Below are 21,035 nucleotides of genomic sequence, written 5' to 3' on the forward strand. Positions count from 1 at the left end.
GGTCTACCACGTGGCCATGACGTTCACGCTACCGGCGCTGCCATTGGTTGCGGTCGTCCGACCGATGCGGCAGTCGCACGTCAGCAAGTTGGTCGCGCACGCTGGCTGCGCGTCTTAGCATACGTAATGGTTTTTTGCGAACACGTGACCACTTCGTTTACGTTCCCGTTTGTCCCGTCTCGGTGCTCTCTGGAACCGAAACTTCGACTGGTCGCTGCAAAAAAGACTGCAAATAATTACCTGTCGCGCTCTGAAGTAAATGAGGTTTCGTGCCGTGATTACTGGGCCATTAACTACTTATTAAAACAGAAAAAACCACGTGGATTTTTTTTTGTGACAATACTCCTTTAAGGCTCTGTTCGCGATATTTTACCGAGCACTAATCTATCACTTTAGCTTGACTTAATATTTGCCTTTAGTGTCCCTTTAAGTCTGCAGTGAAGCCACATCCACGGCCTCATAACCGCCAGCCACTGTTCCTCCGCGAAGCTGCAAATAGTTCGTGCTTCAAACTTTCCCTGTTACCACATTAAGGCGGTAGCCACAAAAATAATATTATAAGCGCGTAATTTAATTCGTTTCACTTGTGTATTATGGCGGAACAGAGAAAGCCTAATTCTTTATTGAACTGAAATAAAGCGCTTGCTTGCTTCCACTATTTACTGTCAAGTTTCACTTGAATTGACATTGAAATTTCATGAGTAAAACGGGCTCAATAGTGAAATACACTGTACCGCGGACTTTTGAAGAGTGAAATGCTCAGACTCTGTACACTTTGTCCATGTCTGTCGCACACCTCATCGCTTCTGCCGATGAAAAGACTCGTCAAGAACCGCAGACGCTCTGGAAGTATCGAGTTCAACGCTATTTTGAAAACGTCGCATGACGATGACATTCTTTCATGCTTTCTTTGCTTCTGTAATTAGCTATCGGAGTAACACAACCCCGCGCGGTTCGTGAGCCTTTTTTGCTAACTGCTGCTTATTTAAGTTGTATATCCTACTATTGGCCTCGAGCTCCACCACTGGAAAAGGTAGCGCCACCGTCGGCGTGACGTGCTATGAGGGATCACGTAAACATAGCGGCCGCGTCGGCTGCTTCGGCAGCGCTGAAGCGAGCTGAAAACGAGAGTTTAAATTCCCTCGTATGCGGCGGTCCTCGTTCAGTGGGGAGATTTTACCGCTTCGAATGTCTCCTTTACAACGCTTGAAAGCACTACAATAGGCAGGGGCTGCCTTTGAAAACGCGCAACATGGTAGGCTACTGCTCAGTGCCGCAGTGCCGAACGTACGCAACGGAGCCCGGTGTCAGCCTTATTCCTACGTAGCCGCAGGACAAGAAGCTGCGTGAAGCTTGGCTCGCGAAACTTAAAACCAGCAAACAATCATCGGCTACAACTCGGGTATGCAGCAAGCACAGACGCGAGGAAGGTTTCTGCTACGGCGCCGGGTCTGCGACGTTCGGAAAACGCGCACTGAGACGCTCGCCCGAGTCCGCTGCCCGACTGATGCCATGACGTTTTAGTCTATGAACTTGTCGATGCTATAGATACTGGCAAGTTCACTGGAGTGGGAAGGGAGTGGTAAGAAGCTCATCAAAAAAGAAGCATGGCATATAGTCATGTTTGTGTTATGAATTAATGCACTGGATTACAAAAAAGAAGCAGCGGGAAATCGCACGCTGAGAACACCGATAAACATACAGTGCGACGCAACTCGAGGAATAATATTGAAACCTCCAAGAATTTAGAAAAAAAAAAATCGTCGCGACGGCACATCACTGCAGTCCCCGTATAGACGTCGAAGTCTCTACAATGAAATTATTTTTGAACAGCTCTGATAGCACCCACGCAGCAATGGTTGCTTGTATACTGTCAAATGCTCATAATCTGCGGCCTAAATCTGATGGTACGGTGCGAAAAAGCGCACGCGGCGAAAGCGAAACAGTGCGTGGACAAGCATGCAGACACGCAGTCGGTCGCTGCGAACCTGTGCGACCTCTGCATTGAGGCTTTATTCTATTACGCTCCATTTAGGTATACGAACACTATAAGAACATATTTCACATAGTTTGCTCTCAGCGTTTGCCTACCTTTCACGCAAGAAGCCGGTTCGGGAAACTCCATCGCGGCGACCGCGCGCAGTGGCGTTCACTGTACATGTTCGGTAAAGAGATAGTGTCTGTAAACGATTCTGTGCTTTCAGTTTGCCCAAGATTATTATTTAGACAGTAAAAAACTTCTCTCGTTTCGAAAGTACTTACAGAAATGTCCGGGAGAGCAAACGCGTGGTGTTTTCAGAGAGCGCTGACAGCAAAACCTATGAGGAGCACGCCGCGTGATCCCTCATACTACGCCAGCGAGGCGCTTCCGATAGATGGCGACTCCGTAACTCCTCGCCGCCAATAGCAGACTTCGAGAAGCGTATAGCATAATCACGGGCTGTTCGGGAAAAAAAGAAAAGTCAACGTACCTAGACTGTCGTTGAGCCCGAAACGTATATATGGCGCAGAATTTCTGTATAAGGTTCCCGCCTCCGTGCCCGCACTTGCCTGTGACGATGGGTCCTTAATCCTGATTCTAAAATGTTGGCCTTAGCTTGGCGCAACGTCTTTTGACAACACTAGAATAGGGGATGTGAGCACGAGACTATATTACCAAATTGAGGAACAGAAAATTTATTGTAGGTTATACAGCCCCGGGGGGGGAGGGGGGGAGGGCTATGCTTAGAAAAAAAAAGGCAAAGCTATTTTCGAGCTCGAACACCTGCAGTACATGCGCATATGTGTTTCGCACTGAAATTCACCTTAACTTCCAATACCTGTAAACATTCATTAGTCTATATAGCTAAAGCTTATTTCACTACAGTCGTGTACTTTTGAGAGGGGTTAGCTTTTAAAAGTATTACGCAATGCATGACAAATGTCTAAAACACATGAGCTGACGGAAATGCTATTTCACTGAGTGTTCACTTCATTGTCAAAAGACACACACGTGGACACACACGCCTGCCACATGGCGAGGAAAACCATAACATTATCTAGAGGTTCCGGCATCATTTTGAAGGGTAACGGTACATGTTTGTTCAATACACGATTGAACAAGAGAAAGGAAAGCGGAATGTGACATTGAATAAAACTTTCTTCTCCGCTTATGCACGGTGCAGTCAGAACCAATTAGTAGTGAATATCGCCGGTCGTGTGCAAGTACGAACCGACTAACCCAGAAACACGTTGTATTAACTGTGACATCCACATAAACAGTTAAAAATGATCGTAAACAGTAATTGAATACTATTTTAGTAATACCAATCATACGGTTAATCCAAAAAAGAAATGCTGGAGGCCATGACACATTCCTGGCACCTGCAATCGCTTTTGACGTCTGCACTGCACGATAGCAGGCTTCGAGATTGCTTCCGTTATCCGAGGGCGCAGTCGCAGGGGGTTGTGATTTGGACATTACTATTCTTGATCACATGTCGAAGACAGCCTATGGTGGGTGACGGAACTTGGGAACAGGACCGAATGGGAAAAATTATGCATTTGAATTTCGCGGGCGACAGATGCGCCATGAAAACCCTAGTGCCGAAACAAAAACTGACTAGATTGCAGCGCCACCCTTGGCATTGCAAGGCAACCTGACAAAGAAGGAGAAGCCTTGACTCGTCGTCAATTTCGTTATCTCTTACAAGCCTTGAGAAGAAAAGCCCTTTAGCTCGTGTTTTCTTTTTTTCCATTACGCTTCGGTACTTCATCCGTTATCGAGGCTAGCTGCAGCTACCATCAACGAGGGAGTGAATTTGCAGCACGCCGTGTCGTGCATCTTTTGTGAGCCGTGGAACGAGCATTGCACCAATCTGTGACCACTGTGTGCGCGTGTGTGAGCAGCTCTTTCCGTCGCTCGCATCACCTGCGCGAGAGCGGAGCGGCGTGGTGGTGAAATTGGGGTGCTTGGTTGCGCGCGCGTGAGTGTGCTCGTCGCGACGTCTTGTCATGGGCCTGTCGTAGTCGAAGGCAGGCTCCTGCGCTATGATGGCCGGTGTGTTCGACTTGGAGCTGCACGACGCCGAGAATGACAAGAACGACGAATCCAGCGACGACGCCATCGAAGTGGACGAGCAGGTAGGCAGCACGCGCCCGGCCTCGACACATGGCATCGCACCGCGGTGACCGCATGGCACACGGTTACCGCGCAGCACGGTCCGTTCGCGCAACCGGGCTCGTTGCCGCTGTTGCGAGCGCGCTTGGCACGCGGCGTGCACACGGCTACGCATTGCCACCGTATGGCGGGGCGGCCCGCCGAGCGCGCGCGTGGGGAAGGCCTTGCTCGGGCTGCTCCACTAGCCCAGTTCAGCCGCATTCCGAGACCCGCAATCGCGCTCTCGGTACGGAGGAATTCCCGACGCCCCGTTGTTGCGCCGGTGGGGGATTGTCGCCACCCCCCTCCGCCAACGACACCGACGAGTGTGCGGTAACCCCCGTTGTTTATTTTGACACGTGCTCGTAGTCCCCCCTCCGCTGCGGCGAAGCCGTTGTCTTGGGTTTCGCCGGTGCCCCGCCGAAGCTCCTTGCCAGGAAGCGACGTAATTGCTCGAGCGAGCCGCAGGTGTGCGGACTCTCTCCTGCTTCCCCTCGAGGACCGCGGTGCGATCATCGGCCTGTCTACCCACGCCCTCCTCCCCCGAGGCGTTCCGACTCCGCGTCGAGTCATGGACCGCAATGCACGAGTGTCGCATTCCTCGATTCTGCGTAGTACTACGGCGTGCCTGGCAATGCTGCGCTCGCCGAGTGGGCGTGGACGCCTTCGGAAAGCTTTAAAATTGAAAGAGCACTTAGGACGCGGAAACGACGCCGCGCAGCGCTCGACCTCGCGAAGCGCTTTGCAGCAGTGGAGTAACGATGTTGCACGATTGCCCCCCCTCCCCGCTGACGACACCACGCGCTGAGCTGTCGCTGATTCAGAGGGTGCGTGTGGTGCCGTTTCCTGCTCGCGCGTGCTGATATGCACAGGAGAATGGTGTAGCGGAAAGAAACCGGAGACGACGCAAGTAACAAAGCAAAGCGGCGCGTCCAACTGGTGAAGGGAATGCGCAATACACGCGTATAAACTTGACCTCGAAACGCTGCAGCGGCAGACTCGCCGGCCGCGTGTAGCCTTTCGCCCTCCGCGCAAGGTCGTCGATTCCGCTGTGGGGAGGAGCGCAGCGCGAACACGTGTGCCGTGACGTGATTGCCACGCAGTGCGAATGCCGCGTGCGACATCTGTTCGCGCAAGCGACGGGTTTTCCTCGCCACCTGTGCGATAAGGTGGGAAGGCGATAGGACCGCCGCCCGACAGATGCTCGTTTGAATGAAGGCGCCTTCGAGGCCCGATTGTCATTGTGGAAGCGCGATTTGTTACTTACTGTTGTACTGCTACATGTACAATATGCACATCTGTGTATCCTGCATAATACTGTGCTAGATTTCTTTTTTCTGTTGCTATAGTTTCGGAACATCCACCTCAATATAGTTGTGCTCAGTTCACGAACAGCACTGCCATTAAAAATATATATTTTTATATTCCACATGTATTCTTGTTATTCATACACAGTTACTATGCAGTATTGCATAAGGCTTGCAGTCAGGCGACATATGTCTTTGGCTGCCATTGCAAGGGATAGGCAGAGGCAGGCTCTGGCAGCTTAGTGCAGAAAATTCTGCTAACTGGGTGCTAACGACAGAGCACATTGTACTTTAGCATGACAAATGGGACACAAGATGAAGCCAACGCACAAAGCACTACTCAAAACTAAAATGTATTGAAAGAAATCAAACACGTCATCAAACCTGGCACAAGGAAGGAAGGAAAAAGGGGAGAAGGAAAAACAAGAGGTTAACCAGTTTAACTCAACCGGTTTGCTACCCTACACATGGGAGCGGGATGGGGGGCCTGTGAAAGATGGGGAGGAGAGAGCACAGCACACACATCGTCAGTTACAGTCCGTCACTCTTGCATGGTACGTGACATCACTGTCACAGCCGCTTGTCCAAGCCAGTCTCTTTCAAAAAATGAAGTAGTCCCTTCGTCACCTTCAGCTGCAATGTCTTCTGTTGAAACCTGACACAAAGAATGTTAGGTTAGTATATGAGAAAAAAGGACAAGGAAAACAAAGGGGATTTTACCTTGCTACCAGTGATGCTAGCAGCATTCTGTGCATGCATAAGTGCAGATGGTCATGCACATAAGCGTTTACATGAATATTAACACAAGCACGTTGTCATTATCATACCATCCTCAACATTTCGTCGTAGTCATGTAGTTGTGGCTATTCCACAGTGGCCTTACTGTCATTTCCATACTGTTACGATGCATTCATCATTCTATTGTCATCATGCATCGTTGTTATTACATCTTCATTGTGTGATTGTCCCTGATCAGTCATCACACAGTCATTCGTTTGCAGTCGTCGTCATGCCTTCATGGTTGTACCGTCATCGTCATTCTAGGTTCCTCAAACCATTGTTGTCATTGTCGTCGTAGTCACATCGTCAGCGTAATTCCATCCTCATCATATTATCTTCATACTGTCCTAACACCGTAGTTCTCTTTCCATCATCATGTCATGATATCACTGTCGTTTCAGCGGCATGTCATCGTTGTCATCCCTTCTTTGACAATTGTCATATTGCAGTCAGCCTTCCATTGTCATCATATCCCATTATCCTTATGACGTCGTAATCATGCAGCCATCGTCATTCCATTGTGGTCATATCATTGACATCATGCCGTCATGTTTGGTCTCTCGTCATCCTATTGTCACCATGCCGCCGTCGTCATGCTGTCATTGTCTTTCCATCATTGTCGTAAGTTGTCATTGTTGCTATGGTTGTTCTATCATTGTAATTCCAGCACCATCATGTCATTGTCATCATTCTGTTGTGCGTGCAGCTCAGAATTACTTGGAAACTGATGAAATGATATGCCAGAGCCTCTACCACACACAGGCTAGTGTAATGACCCACAGCAGTTAACAGGTGCTGCAGAATATGCTTCCGATAATGCTGCTCTTTCTAACGTGCAATGAACGCAGAAACCACACACCAACTTTGAAAGGGCATTCAAAAGAATGCACCACAAATGCCACCAACACCCTCTTTAAATAATGTCTCTTCAGACAGTGACCAGGCGCCACCGCTACAAACTAGGCTGTAGCATCGCTCCAGGTGCTGGCCGGACACGCTCGAACTGAAGTAATGTCTCGCGCACCACCAGGAGCAGCGGCAGGACTCAGGGGGCAGCATTTGAAAAGCTGGGGGTGCTGTGCTACTGCTGCTGCATTCGAGCACAGTCATGACAAGTGTTTTGTTTCTTCTAATAAACTTCAATTGCAGGTGTAGCGCTCTGACTATGTGTTACGTTAGTCTCGTTTCATGTCTATTACTCTACAGGACAGCTTACTCTAGTAGCCGGTCACCTGCTCCACCACCTGCTTTTGCATGTGTTGTGCTGTTTTTCCCGCATTGCTAGAAAGCAGTACTAGCTAGAAATGCACATAACAATACAAGACTAATTATTAAGGCAGCAGCTATTGAAAGGGGCATCTGTGTCAGTAAAACTTTCATAATGTTGACGGATAGAAATTTCCTTAGTTAGGGTCATCTGCACATGATGAGCCACCATATGCCTTAGTGTGTTCTTGTTGATTTGTGGTGGTCTTGATAACTAGCACAGATACATGTGGTTGTGATCACATGCGCGAAGTTATATATTCATGCTTCTTTCTGTAAATGCCAGTTGGAAGTCAGTGCTTGTCCTTGTCGCTTCTTTTTGCATTCCATGTCTACTTTCGCACTGGCTATATCATTATGCAATGCCAACTAGCCCGGTCTCGCACCTTGCTTCAGTTTGTGTGGTCATTTTCCCCTCTTTCTCATGCTAATATTGTGGCGGGCACAAAATATGGGCCAAGATGGGGCACAAAATTTTCAATGAAGGCAGTGGCGGGAAAGCTATGCCAATTGCGCCAATCTGCACCAGCTTGAATTTGTGCCATACTGTTCCAAAAGGGTCTTTTTTACTTAAATTACACCATTGCTACACCAAGACATTTGCTAAAGGGAGTGTATGCTAAAAAATGCACAGAGCCTATTCTAAAAAATGCAGAACTGCTAATTGAGCGGGGCATGAAGATGGAAAATTTCAGTGACATTCGAAGTGGGCAAGCTGTGTGGATGCAAGCAAGGGAAAATATGGCAGCTAGTGGGAAACAGCTAGGTGTTGGCGAATAAGGCAAAGAAAGTGCAGGGCAGTGCACACTGAAGTGTACTCTTTGTATGAATATGCTTGTGTTAAAGTTCAAGCTCATCACAGGTTCATTTTGCTAGATCTTTGCTAACGCTTATTGATGTTCTTTTTGTGCTGTGCTGGTACAAAAAGGTAAGAACAGCGATATATTCTGGGCTTTCATTTTTTTGTAGAAGCATGTTCTTATAAACATGCTCATGCTGCAAGCAACTTGTTCCTATGTATAATATCATAACACTATATCTGTATTTCCCTATATGACCACCCTGGGATACTTCGTGTTAAAGTAATGGAATGGGTAAATATATTGGTTTTATCATGTGTTCTGCTGTTCTTCAGGATAACACAGAATCACACTTTTTCTGAAAGTGGGCTTCTTCTGTGATGTTCATAGTATGAGGTGATCTTTCTTTTTTTTTCTGTTACGAACTGTGTTAATATTTTTATTGAAGTCAGAGGTGTGAATTTTGCTTGCCTGTGAAAATAATATATTCTTGTACTTATATTGTTCATGATTCTTTAGCCGATTATATAAACTAGCGAGGACATTAGACTAAATTTTGTACATCTGGTGTGTACTTTTGTGAAAACTCTATCCCTGCTCCAAGCACAGGCGCAGCTGTTCCAAAAGTAGATGTCGCCTGCTCCAAAACACTGTGAAAGATTAAGTCTGTATGTTGGCATTATATAAATCTTGAGGTCATCAAAAATAAACTACATACGTACGAACATTGTGTCAGTGCCACTCGATTGCATTGGGTAAACTGCCAACCCCTTTTCAGTGAAATTAAAGGAACACTAAAGCGAAACAATAAATCAGTTTAGACTAATGAAGCATTGGTTGAGAACCCTGCAGGCAGTCATTTAACGAAGAATAGTTTGATTATTAGATGAGAAAATGAAGGTCCAAGTATCAGTATTCGAATTTCGCGCCGAAACCCCAGCGCCGGTACGTCAGCGTGACGTCAGGGATTCCAAAGTATGTTTTAGCATTTGGGCCGCGTTGGCTGAATAAAGGTTCCCAAAACTTGCCATGTTTAATATTTGGTTCCTTTAGAACACAATGTAGTCAATCTGTACTGCTATATATAATTAGTAGGCCCTAGAAGATGCCATCAAAATCTTAGACGTCACAGCCCCCAGGTGCGGGAACCTAAGTAGGCGTCGCCACCCGTATTTCGTTCTTGCGCTTTTTCTGGCTTACCAAACGTCTTATCGTTGTAAGAATGGTGTTTTTGGTGTTGTAGAACAGTAATTTACTGATGCAGAAGAAATCATTTTTCGCTTTAGTGTCCCTTTAAGTATGCGTTTTTCTCTTTGCAGAGCCTTTCGGTGGAGCCCAATATCAACTCCATATTAGAGTAAGCACCTTCGCACTCTGTCTGTTTCTTTTATTTCCTTGTTATTCGGGCCAGTTTGAAATTGTGTTGAAGTAATGTAGCCTTTACTCTATTATTTTTGTGATCATTCATATGGGACAGGCTGTGCTAACTAGGCTTGAATATTGAAATAACACCTGCCATGTTTATCATTGACCAGCTGGGTCTGATCCAGATATTACTATAGCTGGTGTTTTAACCACAAAGAAAATTGCTCTAAATTAACCTTGGTGCACAAAGTTTTTGTATAAGCCGAGGCGAAATTTCACAAATCATGTTGTTCATGTTGCGTCGACGCACAGTCAATAGTAAAAGTTGCTCCTTTGTCTTTCTTCTTTTCTTTCCCCACCTTTTGTATTCCTAGTTTGTAATCGTGAAATACTGTTTCCTGTGCACAGCTCAAAAACCATTTGTGATTTCAGCGATAATTCAAAGGAAAGGGAATTAAATTTAGCACATGTTATGCTTTCACCATGTAGCAATGAAATATAATGGCCAATTAACCCACAAGCACCCCTGAGGATCAAACTTAATCCACACCTGTCATTGCTGTATATAAGAAACATGCAGACCGGTAACATCGTATGGTCAGTGGTAGCTGCATTGAACACTTTCCTGAAACAGTATTGTGCAACTTTCTTCTTTGGATTTCTTTTCTTTATCATTGGCTGGCATGATGCCAAGCCTTTATCAGCCATATTGGCCACTCACTGTGACAGCTGATAAGGACTGAACAGAACAGTAAGCGGCTGCATAAAGGTCAATTCACTCGCTGCTGCTGCCATGTTTCCCTGCAGTGTTTTGACAGCTCGTTTCCATGCTCCTCGAGTGAAATGTGTTTATGTTGGCTTGCGTGCGCTTGACGCCATGATTGTTAATTTAGTTGTACTCACAGACAACTTTCTGTGGTTATGAAGGGAAAGCTATGGAGGCAAGCAAAGCATGCATGGGTGAAAGTGCTTCTGAAGATAGTCCCGCATTTTAATCCACATTAGTTTAGGCTGGGGAAGAGAAAACATAAATACTTTATTGACAACAGTTAAATAAGATAGAACACACCAATGAGTGTAAAGGTTCACTCATTTTGCGGCTTTTCCCTTTCACGTTTGGGCGAATGCGAAGCCGTTGCACATTGTCGCTGTGTCGATTCAGCGTCTATCCCGAGCAACCAAAAGCACTGCCAAACGCTGCTGGACTACTTGGCGCCGTAACGGATGTGCAGCAGCCACATGCCCATAGCTTTCCCTTCATAGCCACAGAATGTTGTCTACTAATATAGTGCGCCTATATTTACAAGTTTATACAGCTGATAAAATTACTATCCTTACTTCATGTAGCTGTCCACTAATTTGCTATCGCAATGGAGGCTTTGTCTTACAGTCGAAACTGTGACTTTTTATGCTTTGGAAAGCATTGAAGCTGTGTTAGGTTGACACTTTTATGTACTGCAACTGTAGTGAACAAATCAGTTCTGTGGTGGCCCGCAAGGTGGAAGAAAGTTCATGAAAGCGAAAAGTTTGATCCACTCAACTACAGCTGAATAACTTTTTTCTTCGTGGAAACCAACGTAAATTTGTGTTGTGTGGTAGCTGTGTTGCGGCTCGTGAACTGTTTGCATGGACTCTTCCTGATGTCCTTTTTTATGTTGCCATGGCTTTATCTTTTGCAAAGTAGTTTTCTTTTAACCGTGTGTCACCACAAAGAAGGAGCCAAAAGCTTTACAAGCAATGTGTTCTTGCACACATTTAATTAAAGGAGAGCATAGTCAAGAGTTTCGTGTAAATTTGTCCTGTTGAGTAACATGTTGAAGATGAAGTTGGAGTCACAGTTGGAGTTGGAGTCACAAATAATTAAAAATAAAAAGCAGGCACATTTTGGAACCTGTACGGGTTCATTTTTGACTACCAAGATGTCAGTGTTGCTTTCCTGGCAAGATATGACATGACAAAGAAGTTTTCTTTCATGCTATTGATAGCATTGATCGTCATTTGGATGAGTAAGGATTCAAGAAAAAAAACGAGTCATTGGATTCTTCTCCTTAGATGTGATTGTGGTGTTACTCCAATTGGAATAGTAACCAAAGCTATCAGTGTCATCAGCAAAGGACCTTTCACAGTGTCTATCACTTTCTTTTGCTGTACACGTGTTGTTTCCTGTCAGTGGTGGTTGCATCCCGCTCCCATTGAACCTAGATTCAAACTGAACTATATATGGAATGATTAGGCTTCTGTAAGGACAAATTCGTCATTCATAGTCAGAAGAGACCTTTTGAAAGTGAAAAAATGGAGAATCAGAGTGGTGCTACCTATTTTGAACTATCCAGCCTCATGTGATGTCACCACAAGCTGATTCATAAAGAGCGACAGAGAGGGAGGTTATATGGGTCAAACTCTCCTGGCGCAGGCAATTCAAATTCAGGGGGCAGCAGCAGGACCTTAAGTCGGCAAGTTTCTACTCAACATTCATATACTAGCAGGTGGAAACAATGATATACTTCTATACAAATAATTCATCGATTTATTTCTGCATAAGATTTTCCTTTATAAAGCTTCTCTCTAAAGATTCCCAGGTGGTCAAAATTATTTCAGAGGCTCTGCCATGGCAGTCCTCATATTCCACTGTGCAGTTTTTGAACTTTAAAGCCCACACTTTATTATTATTCTTGATTAGCAGGGCCGTTTGATGGTTATTTGTTCTTCAGATGTTGTTTTGATGCTCCTTTATTGTTATTGTGAATTATCTAGCTACGTCATGTGGTGGCAGTTATGGTCAGCACACAATACCTTGTATACCACACCAGGATAATCGCTTCTGTCAAGTTTACATGGTTTCTACATCCCATTAATGTAACAGGTAGTTTGACTAGTCTGATAGGTAGGTGGTTGGCAGTTTCACTGTAGCTTTTTAAGTAGGGCTAGCGCATGCTTTACTTTTCCTACTTGGGGCATACTGAACATTGGCCGATTGTTGCTAGGAGTGTTCATTAGTTTGCCAGGCTTAGGCAGCATATTGGCATGTGCCTGTTTGGATACTAAGAAAGGCCCCCAATTCCCATTGTTTTGCTGATAACAACTAGGAGATCATGTTTTTCTGGTAGCTGCGAAGCATCCTATACATGATGATGAGGCCCAGAGGTGCTTCAATTGCATCGTGGTGCACTGAACTACGCTCTGCAAAAACAAAGCAGATTCCCACCTACGAGGATTTGTTTGGCGCAGGTAAAACAGAAGGAAAGGGATTAAATTCAGTGTAGAATGTGTTTCGAATGTCATAAACCAATTTTTCTATGGTGCAGCTCATTTGAAGTTGGTATCCCTGGATAGTATGCTGGGGTTTATGACGGCTAATTGATGTGCGAAATAAGCGTGTCTGCCCATTTAAATTGCCACAGAACTGGGCCCAGCACCAGATTGACTGATGATCAGTGCATTGCCGGCTTTCTTTTATTTCACCGATTCTGTGATGAAGGGAGTTTTAAAAGGGTAGCTGTGAGAGTGGCAGAGGCACTTGGCTTCTGAGCACGAAGTTTCAGGCTTGATTCCCAGCTGTGGTCGGTGTATTTTAATGAGATGGAATTCAAGAAAGCTTGTGCATCAACCTCTGGGTGCACCTTAAAGAACCCCAAGTGGTTATAGTTCGCTTTCAGACTTCCAATACAGTATCTCTCACGGACCACAATGCTTTGAATTTCAGTTTCAGTTTATTATTCTTTCAAGATGTATAATTAGTTGTTAATAGCATACAGGGGAGGATCCCAATGTAAAACAACTTCAGCGGGGCCCTCAGTTAACAAGATTGGTACTAAATGATTAACATACTAGTGTAAAATTATGCAATATACAAGTAAATGAGAAGTGAACAAAGTAGTGTAAAGGAATACATTCGATTTTTATACAACTAGTCACACATAAAAAAATCGCACATTACCAATCTAAATTGTTATAACCTATTTAATAAATGAAGCACACTTTATATACAAAGTAACTTAATCAAGACAACTAGTTATACAAAATGAAATTTTAAGTTCACATTTGAATGCATGCAAAGATGATGATGATTTAAGAGCATGGGGTAACTCAATCCACAGTTGAATCTCTGAGGAGGAGGAAGCCATTTTTGCCATAATTCATGTTGCATTTAGGTAACAGAAAGTTGTGATTATGGGTAAACCTTGGGCTATTGGTATTTATGAGCAACCTAAAATCTATTAATTGAACCGCGAGCTATTTATTAAGTAATTTAAATAGAGTAATAAGTAAATGAAGTTTAAACAAGCCATATATAGGAAGAATGAAGTTAGCCTGAAGGAGCGGAGCAGCATTAGAGTAGAAAGAACTGTTGGTAATAATGTGAATGACCTGGTTCTGAATGTGCTGTATGGGCAAAAGGTGACAGTTATATGTATTTCCCTACGTAGTAATGCCATATGTAAAGTGAACATGTATGAAGGCAAAGTATAAAGACAATAAGGCGTGAACAGAAAGAAATGGATGAGAGTTAATGAGAGCTCTTATACCAGAAGCAGTTTTTTGCCTAACATAAGCAATATGATTAATAAACTTGGAGTTAAGGTCTAATTTTATGCCAAGGAAAGTTACACTATCGGCCGCAGGGATTAAATGATGGTGTATGGATGCTTGTGGTAGGTAAGGCAGAACTTTTTGAGATGATTTAAAATCATGAACTGAGTTTTAAGCGGGTTCAAAAGTAAGGTTGTTTAAAGAACACCATTGGTCACTTTAGTCACTTCGTTGTTCATTTTAGTGATTAGTGTTAACAATATGTTTGATGTGGAAATGGTCGTATCAGTGTAAGGGACAACGTTAGGAAGATTAATGCAATCAGGTAAATCATTAATGTAGATGCAAAGCAATAAAGGCTCAAGTATTGAGCCCTGCTGTAAGCCTTGACTAATGACCTTAATTTTGAGTAAACGCCACCTATGCAGACTGATTGTTCGCGATCAAGTAATTTTTTAGAATAAGTTAAAGGTGGACCAGTGATACCCAATGGTTCTAGTTTAGTAAATAAGATATGATCAGTGGTGTCAAAGGCTTTAGTGAAATCAAGAAATACATAACCGACAAAGTCGCTGTTGTCGATAGAACACTTTAAGAAATCGATTAATAATTGTAAAGCTGAGTTGGTTGAACTACCTGCACAAAAACCAAATTGGCAAGGCTTTAGCAACTTAAAATTTGTCCAGGCACTTGTTAATACGTTTCAGAAATAATTTTTCAATAATTTTGCTAATTTAGGACAGTATAGAGATCGGGCGATAGTTTCGGACCTCTGTAATATCACCTTTTTTATGCACCGGGTTTAACTTGGCCTTCTTATGTGGGCACGGAAAGGTACCACATGTGAATGTAAGATTAATTATATTGCTCAATACTTACGCAATATATGACCTTGCACAATATATGACGCAACAAGCTTTATGTGGTAAGCAGAAATATTATCTAGCCCGATGGTAGAGTTTTTTTTAGATTCGGGATTGTAGAACACACTGCATCAGGGGTGACAGGAAAGAGAAAAAAAATTTATGGTTACTACGTATAAGAGGATACGATGAAGTTACAGGCCTATTATGGAATATTTCATAGAAGTAATCACTAAACGAGTTAGCAATACCGGATGCCTTGGTGTAGATTTGTTGTTTTTAATTCATTTTATCAATTCTACTAATCTGCAGTCTATTCAAAAAGTCATGGAAATTTTTCATTTTTTCTTGGGGTTATTTTTTGTCTTACAAAATTATTTTTCATAATAATGTCGCTTAGATCTTTTTAGGTTATTCAACAGATTGCTGTATTTTTATACCTAAGTTTTAGACCCACATTGAAAGGCCCTTTTTTAGTTTTTCTATATAGATTATCTTTCTTTCGCATGCTAGTTAACAAACCTTTTGTTAACCAGGGATTATGCAGAAATTTAAATATTTTCTTGCATTTTACCGTTTTCGTGTTTGTATACACAGCTTTAAGAAACAAAGAATAGAAATTGTCTAGTGCTCTTTCAAGATCACGCAAATTCCCAATGGAAGCCCTGTCAGTATCATGAACTGTATTGATAAAGTTGTCCTGATTTAACCTAGAAGTAAAATGGCACATGTTAAAGTAAAGTAGTTTCGTGGCGAAAGTTACAAGTACGGGAAGAGGATCATTGATAAGTACATCAATGATGCCTGCGCGTGACATTGGTGTGGTATTGCTTAAAGCGTGGTCAAGAAGAGTACCATTTTCATTGGGGGAAAATCGCATTGGGAATGAAATTAGGGACTCAAGCCCGAAACCAAGAAAGCAATCACTGTATGCTATTGTGCTGTCTGATAAATTAATATTGATATCACCAACCAGCACAACTTTCTTGTTTTCAGCAGAAATTATATAGAGTACTGTAGCAAAATTACGTAGAAAATGCGGGATAGATGAAGGTGTGGAACGGTAAATGCATACAATGATCAAATTGTTAAGATTGCAAAAATGGGAACATTAGGTTCAATCCACACTGATTCACAGTTCAAGACATTTGAAGACAACTAAAATCTACGCTCTACGCTTGTACTTAATTTCAGACTATATACATATAGCCGAGCTGCCGTAGCGACCAGAATCACGGTGACAATATTCTGTACGTGCAAAAACCATACAGATTGCCATCACAAGAGCTTAACCACGTTTCAGTAATACACAGAAATGAAAAAGAATGACAGGGTTATTCAGAGGAGGCAGCAATGCTGCCATAGTTTTTGCACAAACTACGCACATTGATGTGCATTAACGAATAGAATAGGCAAAATTAGAGAGCAACAATTTTGTTTGCTCAGGTGCAAGCAGTGCCATGATGATATAAAATAGGAAAGATAACCTGCAGAAATCAGCGTCAAGTGAATACGCTAAGATCAGATTTCGCATTTATGCAAAGGACCCTGCTGTCATCAGATTTACGGGCCCTAATATGACAATTCTCAGCTCAGAGGAACCGCCATTTCTTTTCCTTTTTAGCGCTAGCGCTTTGCTAAACAGATTCTCGTTGGTCATAGTAAGATGTTCGTTGACAAAAACAGTGGTATCATTACTTCCAGATGTCCCGATCTGGTATATACGCAAATGCGCTTTGCAAAGGAGTTCGTTTTTCTTTTTGCGTGAACAGAAACGCACAATGATGCTTTCCTCAGCTGTTTTACTGGTCAGACGGTGAACAGCATCAGCGTCAGTCGATGCAACAGGGCATTCAATTACTTCTCCGATGGTTTTCATTATAACTGCGCAATCCTCGCCTTGTGTGCATTTTATTTCGACAGTCAGCCCGCTGTATTGCTGAATATCTGCAATCATCTTGTATAGCTGTTCATTTTCGGCCCTCAGCGTTTTGTTTGAATTGACCAATTCATCAACAGATGAGCGTACTGAATTGTATTGGTCACTCATAAAACACTCACTGTCAACAAGTGAACCAAGATTACCAAGACCCAGATCTTCTAGCTTCTTGGAAATTTTAGACAGAAGATCATCAACAAGGTTATCGTGTTTAGAATGAAGTAGGGACTCAAGGTGCTCAATTTTCTTGCCCAGTTCAGTATTAGTAGGATATTGCTTAGCAAGCAAAACCAGAAGGCAACACTTACTGGCAGCTGCCGCAGGTGAGAACACAACATGGACGAAAATAATATCAAGGCCAACCTGTGGTGGAGAGAACAGATTCTTAGTATAATTCCAGTTCCTACGACCGCTGCCCAGAAAGTGCCTGGATGTGTTGGTGGCTCCCTTATATTCCCTCTGACTCAGCTGGCGCAGGAATGGTGCTGTACTAGGGCAGAAATGCAACACGTGCGAGCAAGAGAACGCTAAAGGCCGCACAAGGCGACGATTGCGAAAGCGATGTCACTCTTCCAGTAGCCACATAGCGCAGGCGCAGTTGGGCACAGGAGGAGGGGTAACAGGGTGGTATGTGCAGGCACGAAGTAGCAGCTGCACACGGTAGAATGCTGCATGGCAGGAACCGCTTGCTCGACAGCACCACTCTGTAGCAGAGAGAACCGATTCTTAGTAGACGTCCAGTTCTTATGACTGCTGCCTAAAAAGTGTTACAGTCAATCAATAAATAAAGCTTAGTTGACTCTTTATTCACAAAACGGGACTAAAAACACAAGAAATGTGAAATCCTCGACTCTGCAATTTCATTGCCAGTGTATATAAAAGAAACTAAGAATTGTAAGTTTTCTCTTCATTATTTCCTGCTGCTTTTAGTGTTTGCTTTTCTTCTTTGCCAAGAAAAGTTTAGAAATAGTTTAGGAAAAAATCAACTCGTGGCCTAACTTGTCTCAGTGTTTTACTATGAGTAAAGGGTGACTGCATGTTTCACTGACCTCTCTACGATAATACAGATGATGAGCGGCAATGACGTGCACTCTTTGTAGGCTTTCAGTGACAGGCAGAGCAGCACACACGTATGCCAACAGGGGTCAATGCCCGTTCTTCCCACCTGTTGTCTCCTCCACATCTGGCATTAGTCGTGGTCTATTGTCAGGAGCCTTTCATTGTGCTTTTAACATCTGCTCACTTTTGCAAGTAGTGTAGATGTCTTGACGTCAGAAGTTAACATGCGAGACTGAGGTCACTCATTCACTACGTAGCAGGAAATTCTTCGCAGCCCCGACTGTTTACGTCGCATATGGGCTGCATAGATGTGGGGTGTTTGTTGCCTCTTTAACAAGATTGTAACTGCATATCAGATGACATAAAACTGGAGGCCAGATGTCGTCAATGTCTTCCTGTCCTTTTCCTTTGTTTGGTAATAGTGGGGACTGTGTAAGATCCATGGTAAAGAACATTCATTCACAAGCACAGCTGTTACGTTGCTGGCAATGTTGTTTTGTTGACACCTGCTTGTTACCGCACTGTACAACTCTCCTAGACGTTAATAATCTGCAGGAGTGTTGACTGGCATGAAGGTCTGTGCCATGACACAGAACACAACTGTGATACTAGCGTTGGCAGGTGCGTAGGCACAGAACAAACTCTTGTGCAAGCATTGTGTGCTAGATTATACGTAGCGCCCATTGCATGTTTGCTTGCATGTTTGCTTGCAGTGCAAACAGAAATCCACACACATGCTCCTGTGCACTGTGTGCACAGGAGTGCACTTTCTGCACATACAGTGGTTACAATAGATGTTTGCAAACACTAGACCTGCTGGAAGGTAGCAAGGGCTATCTTGGTTTCAATAGAATAACCTAGCAGATGATACAGATAGCAGATAAAGTAGAGAGGGGGAACTCTCTACTTTCTGACGTGTGCTCTGTGACACAGCCCTGATTGACGTGCCAGACGACGCTCCAGTGAGATCATTAAAATACTAGTGGAAAGCTGTATACCTTGAATAAAACACTTGTATTCAGTCTGATGCCTTGTTTGCAGGAAATGAGATCTTGGCTCATGTGAATTATCGTTTTGCTAGCCTCCTAAATGATTTTTGTTTTGGTTTCAAGGGACACTAAAGCGAAACAATAAACCAGTTTAGACTAATGAAGCGTTGTTTGAGCACCCTGCTGGCAGTCATTTCAAAATAATAGTTTGATTATTAGATCAGAAAATGAAGGTCCAAGTATAGTGTTCAAATTTCGCGCCGTAACCCCAGCGCCGGTACGTCAGCGTGACGTCAGGGATTCCAAAGTATGTTCTCGCATTTGGGCCGCGTTCGCTGAATAAAGGTTCTCGAAACTTGCCATGCTTAATATTTGATTCCTTTAGAACACAATGTAGTCAATCTGTACCGCTATATATAATTAGTAGGCCCTAGAAGATGCCATCAAAATCCAAGACGTCACAGCCACCAGGTACGGGAACTTAAGTAGGCGTCACCATCCGCATTTCGTTCTTGCGCTTTTTCTGGCTTACCAAACGTCTTATCATTGTAACACTGGTGTTTTTGGTGTTGTAGAAAGGTAATTTACTGACACAGAAGAAATCATTTTTCACTTTAGAGTCCCTTTAAATAAGATCATATAGGCCATCAGTCATACCATATTTACTTGTGCAAAGCCTGTGCTTCATTTTTCACAGGATGCGGGCCTTACATGAGGTAGGTCTATAGCTACTCGGTGAAGCCTCCAGCTGTATTCAGACAACTACAGAAAATAACGCAACCACTGGCAACCAACTATGAACACATTTACAGTCGCCGCTGTAAAAATGTCTAAATAATTGGGCAGTCTCAAGAATTGCTACTGTAAAATTTATTTCGTTTTTTTATTATTGTGCTATCAAAGCCAAAAACTTGTTTACAGACTTGTGCTCGGTGTTGTGCCCCATTAAAATAAACCATACTCGAAATCTTTGTGATAGATGCATTTCGAATTCACCCGTAGTGTGTCACGGGCTGTTACGCAGTTCATATACCGCACACGCAACCTTGACTTACAACACATATGTCAAATCCAGCTTAGGGTGCTGTGCTGTGCAAAATCCGTTTGGAGCTTTATTGGCATTAGGCCCACCCAAGCTTACACAGTTTGGTTTGATAGGCGAACTTGGTAGGCTTTGGTTTGGCCGCAAGCAGTTGGCCGCCGATAGCCCGCGAACCAAATTCCGCTTCACGCACGTGGCATCGGTCCAGCCCCTGCACGAGATCTCTGGCTCGATCACCGATGTGGTATACTAGTACAAACATTGCAAAGGCGAACTTACTGTTACGACTTGCCGCTGACACCCCCTTTGGCTAGGCCTAACCGGTTGTGCCATGCCGCTTCGTTGCAGTTTAGTGCCTAATGCGGGATACAGGGATAATTGCGATAATACCGCTGTCGGCACGCCAACTACCACCATTCATTAGCAGCTTACGGAAATAGCCAGCACGCAAGTATGCACATCATGCTTAGTAAAATTTTTTCCCAGATTTTCACACTCGATGTGGGGGTGCGGGTCTTGCACGTGGGCAGGCCTTACATGAATAAATACAGTAAATAGTTAGAAACAATCAAATCACTTAGTCAAGTGAAAGCTTTTGGACTGATTGGGCTATTGTTGCAACTGTGTGGCGGTGCTGAAACATCATGGAAGCAGGAAGACTACTGGTGGGTGAACAGATAATTTAAATTATTTGGTGAATTTGCGCACATAATTAAAAGTAACACTCGCATGAGAGCAATGCCGTGCGGGGTTGGCAATAAAATCTGTCATGGGTTAAGGCGATATGCTATTTATACACGTGTTAATATACAATCTAGAGTGACCACTAGGGCTCACATTCATTAACATTGTGCAAGCAGTGTGACTAGATATGTCTCTCTCACAGTGGAAATGGTTAAAATGTTCATGAAATTTTGGATGCTGTAGGTTCATCTTGCACTGAGTGCAAACTTGATA

General features: G+C 43.6%; 1 protein-coding gene across 2 annotated transcripts in view; it reads left to right on the top strand.

Moving 5' to 3' along the window:
* Window positions 1-3,646: 3,646 nt before the first annotated feature.
* LOC142576580 (ribosomal protein S6 kinase beta-1-like) overlaps window positions 3,647-21,035 on the top strand; it is a 102,712-nt gene continuing 85,323 nt past the window's right edge. For both annotated transcript variants that reach the window (XM_075686767.1, XM_075686766.1), the window contains exons 1-2: window positions 3,647-4,122; window positions 9,611-9,648. In XM_075686767.1, coding sequence (XP_075542882.1) covers window positions 4,030-4,122; window positions 9,611-9,648 — 131 coding nt within the window. In that variant the 5' untranslated portion in view covers window positions 3,647-4,029. The remainder of the gene's footprint in view (window positions 4,123-9,610; window positions 9,649-21,035) is intronic.

Source organism: Dermacentor variabilis, chromosome 3, assembly GCF_050947875.1.
Source record: "Dermacentor variabilis isolate Ectoservices chromosome 3, ASM5094787v1, whole genome shotgun sequence".
Taxonomy (NCBI): domain Eukaryota; kingdom Metazoa; phylum Arthropoda; class Arachnida; order Ixodida; family Ixodidae; genus Dermacentor; species Dermacentor variabilis.